Source organism: Salvelinus namaycush, chromosome 21 (genome assembly GCF_016432855.1).
Source record: "Salvelinus namaycush isolate Seneca chromosome 21, SaNama_1.0, whole genome shotgun sequence".
NCBI lineage: Eukaryota > Metazoa > Chordata > Actinopteri > Salmoniformes > Salmonidae > Salvelinus > Salvelinus namaycush.
In genome coordinates, this window is record NC_052327.1 from 2,147,514 (window position 1) to 2,155,013 (window position 7,500).

General features: G+C 38.2%; 1 protein-coding gene across 2 annotated transcripts in view; it reads right to left on the reverse strand.

Annotated features, from left to right (window-relative positions):
• The window catches only part of LOC120066010 (tumor necrosis factor ligand superfamily member 10-like), a 64,022-nt gene extending 62,720 nt beyond the window's left edge, over nt 1-1,302 (reverse strand). For both annotated transcript variants that reach the window (XM_039017053.1, XM_039017052.1), the window contains exon 1: nt 890-1,302. In XM_039017053.1, the coding sequence (XP_038872981.1) occupies nt 890-1,114 (225 nt within the window). In that variant the 5' untranslated portion in view covers nt 1,115-1,302. The remainder of the gene's footprint in view (nt 1-889) is intronic.
• Nucleotides 1,303-7,500: the final 6,198 nt, after the last annotated feature.

The window sequence follows — 7,500 nt, forward strand, 5'->3', positions numbered from 1 at the left end:
ATAATTCCTCCATAATGACTTAGTATTTCTGTCTGTCTCTCATTCTCTCTCTCTCTCGCCCAGTCTGTTTATATCTGTCTCTATCTCTCTCTCTTTCTGTCTGTCCATCTGTCTCTATCTCGCTTTCTCTCTGTCTGTCTTTTTGTTTGTCCATCTGTCTCTGTCTCTGTCTCTCCCTCCGTTCTCTCTGCCAGTACACCCATCTCCTTCCATCATCAGTTAGATTAGACTACATTATAAAGGCATGTCTGTATCAGCATGATATGGATATCAGGTTTAATCTGTTGCAATCAATATGTTCTATAATCTGGTTAAATGTTATTACCATGTGCATTACTTTGTGTTATGTATAATGGTTAAATGGTCTTGGTCTTTGGAAGCCGAACTCTGGGTTATAGTCAGCCTATAGCTATTTAGATCAAACTCGTGTTGCGCAAAGTTGCATTTAGCCCACCTTTCAAAACCTATATTATCCAGATTACAGACTGTACTTTTGCTGCAAAAGTTTTGCTGTTATACTGTGGTTATGAATTGGCGACCTTAAACTGTTAGGCTATACGTGATTTGTCTATAAATAATCTAACACAAATAACATGTTTGCCCACTGTTGCTAGAGAGACATTTAACCATATTACATTTTGCGTAATGTACGCACAAGCAAAATCCATAGGTCACACCATTTCCTGACACTGTAAAATCCTGCGTAAAGTTCATCCACACAGGGCTGGAAAATCGTCAACAAATTTCATCAAGAAACTTAGTTCCAGAAGTTTGTGTTGCATGTAAATGTCCACGGCAAAGCCAACTGTCTGCGGCCAAGAAAACACTCCTCTCCCTTCATCCCGTTTCCTTCATTGCCCAATCCCCTGAACAAAAACAAACTCCTTACCTGTGATATCGACATATTCAGGTAGACGAACAGACCTGTGGTAGAAGCAATCTGTAGAACGACCACCACAATCACCACCATAGCGACCCACATCTTGGACGGCGCGGCATCGCGACGCGTGTTTGCCGCTGCCGCCGTGGCCGGGACCATCATATACGTGGTGGATTCGCTGCTGACGCTTCTGAAGTAATCCTGCTGCTGCTGAAGACTGTTCGGCGTGGCCATGGTGGCATTCCCGACGCATGAGTATCCTTAAAAAAACACAACAAAGAAGTCGCTGACCGGACGGGTAAATGAAATCAATGCCTAAGCTAAACGAGTGTGTCTCCTGCTATTCCGATTCCGAAAGAGTCCTTCCATTCACTTTTGAGTGGGAGGAGAAAGCAGGGTAAAAACTCCTATTCCTTCCTCTTTGGCACGATGACTGCTGTGCAAGGCGAGTTGAGAAAGAAAGTTGTCTGGTGCAAGCCACGTTCGAGAGAGAGAGAGAGAGCGAGAGAGAGCGAGAGAGAGAGCGAGAGAGAGAGCGAAAGAGAGAGAGAGAGAGAGAGAGAGAGAGAGAGGCAGAGAAGGTGCAGAGTGCAGAACTGAGGAAGAGAGAGAGATAGAGATTTAAAATGTCTTCATTCTTTTGGAACTTCTGAGTGTAATGTTTACTGTAAAATTGTGTTGTTTATCTCACTTATGTTTATTATCTACTTCACTTGCTTTGGCAATGTTGACATATGTTTCCCATGCCAATAAATCCCTTAAATTTAATAGAATTGAGAGAGAGAGCGAGAGAGAGAGTCATGCCAGTGCTCTGAACAGAATGGACTAGAGGAGGACAAATATTTAGCCAACACTCTGTTGGTTATTCATTTAGAAAACTTGCCTTGATTAAATATTTGAACTTTCCTGAAAACACTACATGCCCCTTGACAAAAGCTTATATATTATTGTTAGTAGGTGGAAATATGTATTTGAAATGCATGGGGACTTTTTTTTTATACCCATGGTCATTTAAAAGTGTTTCATCTAACATTGATTTATAAGCCTAGATGATCTGTTTAGGCCATGTAAAGCCTAGATGATCTGTTTAGGCCATGTAAAGCCTAGATGATCTGTTTAGGCCATGTAAAGCCTAGATGATCTGTAAAACTAAAAGGAAACATTTACAGGAAAAGAAACATCTTTCATCACAAACACATGAACTCTCAATGAAGATATAAAGTTGCATTTGAAAGGACTGATAAAGATGCAGAAAGATGGGAACAGAGAAGTGACTGCTTTTAGTGGTGTAAATACAGTTGAAGTCAGAAGTTTACATACACTTAGGATGGAGTCATTAAAACTCATTTTTCAACCACTCCACACATTTCTTGTTAACAAACTATAGTTTTGGTAAGTCGGTTAGGACTTCTACTTTGTGCATGACACAAGTAATTTTTCCAACAATTGTTTACCGACAGATTATTTCACTTATAATTCACTGTATCACAATTCCAGTGGGTCAGAAGTTTACATACACTAAGTTGACTGTGCCTTTAAACAGCTTGGAAAATTCCAGAAAATTATGTTATGGCTTTAGAAGCTTCTGATAGGCTAATTGACATAATTTGAGTCATTTGGAGGTGTACCTGTGGGTGTATTTCGAGGCCTACCTTCAAACTCAGTGTCTCTTTGCTTGACATCATGGGAAAATCTAAAGAAATCAGCCAAGACCTCAGAAAGAAAATTGTAGACCTCCACAAGTCTGGTTCATCCTTGGGAGCAATTTCCAAACGCCTGAAGGTACCACGTTCATCTGTACAAACAATAGTACGCAAGTATAAACACCATGGGACCAAGCAGCCATCATAGCGCTCAGGAATCAGAAGGGATCTGTCTCCTAGAGATGAACGCACTTTGGTGTGAGAAGTGAAAATCAATCCCAGAACAACAGCAAAGGACCTTGTGAAGATGCTGGAGGAAACAGGTACAAAAGTATCTATATCCACAGTAAAACGAGTCCTATATCGACATAACCTGAAAGGCCGCTCAGCAAGGAAGAAGCCACTGCTCCAAAACCGCCATAAAAAAAGTCAGACTACGGTTTGCAACTGCACATGGGGACTAAGATCGTACTTTTTGGAGAAATGTCCTCTTGTCTGATGATACAAAAATAGAACTGTTTGGCCATGATGACCATCGTTATGTTTGGAGGAAAAAGGGGGACGCTTGCAAGCCGAAGAACACCATCCCAATCATGAAGCACGGGGGTGGCAGCATCATGTTGTGGGGGTGCTTTGCAGCAGGAGGGACTGGTGCACTTCACAAAATAGATGGCATCATGAGGACGGAAAATGATGTGGATATATTGAAGCAACATCTCAAGATATCAGTCATGAAGTTAAAGCTTGGTCGCAAATGGGTCTTCCAAATGGACAATGACCCCAAGCATACTTCCAAAGTTGTGGCAAAATGGCTTAAGGATAAAGTCAAGGTATTGGAGTGGCCATCACAAAGCCCTGACCTCAAACCTATAGAACATTTGTGGGCATATCTGAAAAAGCGTGTGCGAGCAAGAAGGGCTACAAACCTGACTCAGTTACACCAGCTCTGTCAGAAGGAATGGGCCAAAATCCACCCAAATTATTGTGGGAAGCTTGTGGAAGGCTACCCAAAATGTTTGACCCAAGTTAAACAATTTAAAGGCAATGCTACCAAATACTAATTGAGTGTATGTAAACTTCTGACACACTGGGAATGTGATGAAAGAAATTAAAGCTGAAATAAATAATTCTATCTACTATTATTCTGACATTTCACATTGACATCTGACATTTTCACAAGTGGTGATCCTAACTGACCTAAAACAGGGGATTTTTACGAGGATTAAACGTCAGGAATTGTGAAAACATGAGTTGAAATGTATTTGGCTAAGGTGTATGTAAACTTCCAACTTCAACTGTATAGTCTAGTGAGTGTGCATTTAGTCAAGTGAGTGTGCAAATAGTCTAGTGATTGTGTATATGGTGTGTATATATAGTCTAGTGAGTGTGTATATGATGTGTATATAGTCTAGTGAGTGTGTATATAGTCTAGTGAGTGTGTATATAGTGTGTATATAGTCTAGTGAGTGTGTATATAGTGTGTATATAGTCTAGTGAGTGTGTATATAGTGTGTATATATAGTCTAGTGAGTGTGTATATAGTCTAGTGAGTGTGTATATTGTGTGTATATAGTCTAGTGAGTGTATATATAGTGTGTATATATAGTCTAGTGAGTGTATATATAGTGTGTATATAGTCTAGTGAGTGTGTATATATTGTGTATATATAGTCTAGTGAGTGTATATATAGTCTAGTGAGTGTGTATATAGTCTAGTGAGTGTGTATATAGTGTGTATATAAAGTCTAGTGAGTGTGTATATAGTCTAGTGAGTGTGTATATTGTGTGTATATATAGTCTAGTGAGTGTATATATAGTGTGTATATAGTCTAGTGAGTGTGTATATATTGTGTATATATAGTCTAGTGAGTGTATATATAGTCTAGTGAGTGTATATGTAGTGTGTATATAGTCTAGTGAATGTATATGTAGTGTGTATATAGTCTAGTGAGTGTGTATGTAGTGTGTATATAGTCTAGTGAGTGTGTATATAGTCTAGTGAGTGTGTATGTAGTGTGTATATAGTCTAGTGAGTGTGTATATAGTGTGTATATATAGTCTAGTGAGTGTGTATATAGTCTAGTGAGTGTATATGTAGTGTGTATATAGTCTAGTGAGTGTGTATGTAGTGTGTATATAGTCTAGTGAGTGTATATGTAGTGTGTATATAGTCTAGTGAGTGTATATATAGTCTAGTGAGTGTGTATGTAGTGTTTATATAGTCTAATGAGTGTGTATATAGTCTAGTGAGTGTGTATGTAGTGTGTATATAGTCTAGTGAGTGTGTATATAGTGTGTATATATAGTCTAGTGAGTGTGTATATAGTCTAGTGAGTGTGTATATAAAGTCTAGTGAGTGTGTATAATGTGTGTATATATAGTCTAGTGAGTGAGTATATAGTGTGTATATAGTCTATTGAGTGTGTATATTGTGTGTATATATAGTCTAGTGAGTGAGTATATAGTGTGTATATAGTCTATTGAGTGTGTATATTGTGTGTATATAGTCTAGTGAGTGTGTATATAGTCTAGTGAGTGTGTATGTAGTGTGTATATGGTCTTGTGAGTGTGTATATAGTCTAGTGAGTGAGTATATTATGTGTATATAGTCTAGTTAGTGTGTATATGGTGTGTATATAGTCTAGTGAGTGTGTATATAGTGTGTATATATAGTCTAGTGAGTGTGTATATAGTCTAGTGAGTGTGTATATAGTCTAGTGAGTGTGTATATGGTGTGTATATAGTCTAGTGAGTGTGTATATATAGTCTAGTGAGTGTGTATATAGTGTGTGTATATAGTCTAGTTAGTGTGTATATAGTCTAGTGAGTGTATATATAGTCTAGTGAGTGTGTATATGGTGTGTATATAGTCTAGTGAGTGTATATATAGTCTTGTGAGTGTGTATACAGTGTGTATATAGTCCAGTGAATGTGTATATGATGTGTATATATAGTCTAGTGAGTGTGTATATAGTGTGTATATATAGTCTAGTGAGTGTGTATATAGTCTAGTGAGTGTATATATAGTCTAGTGAGTGTGTATATGGTGTGTATATAGTCTAGTGAGTGTATATATAGTCTAGTGAGTGTGTATATAGTGTGTATATAAAGTCTAGTGAGTGTATATATAGTCTAGTGAGTGTATATATAGTGTGTATATATAGTCTAGTGAGTGTGTATATAGTGTGTATATAGTGTAGTGAGTGTATATATAGTCTAGTGAGTGTGTCTATGGTGTGTATATAGTCTAGTGAGTGTGTATATGATGTCTATATAGTCGAGTGAGTGTGTATATAGTGTGTATATAGTCTAGTTAATGTGTATATGATGTGTATATATAGTCTAGTGAGTGTGCATATGGTGTGTATATAGTCTAGTGAGTGTGTATATAGTCTAGTGAGTGTGTCTATGGTGTGTATATAGTCTAGTGAGTGTGTATATGATGTCTATATAGTCTAGTGAGTGTGTATACAGTGTGTATATAGTCTAGTTAATGTGTATATGATGTGTATATATAGTCTCGTGGGTGTGTATATGATGTCTATATAGTCTAGTGAGTCTATATATAGTCTAGTGAGTGTGCATATAGTGTAGTGAGTGTGTATATAGTGTGTATATAGTCTAGTGCGTGTGTATATAGTGTATATATAGTCTAATGAGTGTGTATATAGTGTGTATATAGTCTAGTTAATGTGTATATGATGTGTATATAGTCTAGTGAGTGTGCATATCGTCTAGTTAGTGTGTATATAGTGTGTGTATAGTCTAGTGAGTGTGCATATAGTGTAGTGAGTGTGTATATAGTGTGTATATATAGTCTAGTGAGTGTGCATATGGTGTGTATATAGTCTAGTGAGTGTGTATATAGTCTAGTGAGTGTGTATATAGTGTATATATAGTCTAGTGAGTGTGTATATAGTCTAATGAGTGTGTATATAGTGTGTATATAGTGTGTATATAGTCTAGTTAGTGTGCATATAGTGTAGTGAGTGTCTATATAGTGTGTATATATAGTCTAATGAGTGTGTATATAGTGTGTATATAGTCTAGTGAGTGTGTATGTAGTGTGTATATAGTCTAGTGAGTGTGTATATGGTGTGTATATATAGTCTAGTAAGTGTGTATATATTGTGTATACATAGTCTAGTGAGAGTGTATATATAGTCTAGTGAGTGTGTATATAGTGTGTATATATTCTAGTGAGTGTGTATATAGTGTGTATATAGTCTAGTGAATGTGTATATAGTGTGTATACAGTCTAGTGAGTGTGTATATTGTGTGTATATACTGTGTATATATAGTCTAGTAAGTGTGTACATTGTGTGTGATTATTGTGTATATACACTGCTTAAAAAAATAAAGGGAACACTTAAACAACACAATGTAACTCCAAGTCAATCCCACTTCTGTGAAATAAAACTGTCCACTTAGGAAGCAACACTGATTGACAATAAATTTCACATGCTGTTGTGCAAATGGAATAGACAACAGGTGGAAATTATAGGCAATTAGCAAGACACCCCCAATAAAGGAGTGGTTCTGCAGGCGGTGACCACAGACCACTTCTCAGTTCCTATGCTTCCTGGCTGATGTTTTGGTCACTTTTGAATGCTGGCGGTGCTTTCACTCTAGTGGTAGCATGAGACGGAGTCTACAACCCACACAAGTGGCTCAGGTAGTGCAGCTCATCCAGGATGGCACATCAATGTGAGCTGTGGCAAGAAGGTTTGCTGTGTCTGTCAGCGTAGTGTCCAGAGCATGGAGGCGCTACCAGGAGACAGGCCAGTACATCAGGAGACGTGGAGGAGGCCGTAGGAGGGCAACAACCCAGCAGCAGGACCGCTACCTCCGCCTTTGAGCAGGAGGAGCACTGCCAGAGCCCTGCAAAATGACCTCTAGCAGGCCACAAATGTGCATGTGTCTGCTCAAACGGTCAGAAACAGACTCCATGAGGGTGGTATGAGGGCCCGACGTCCAC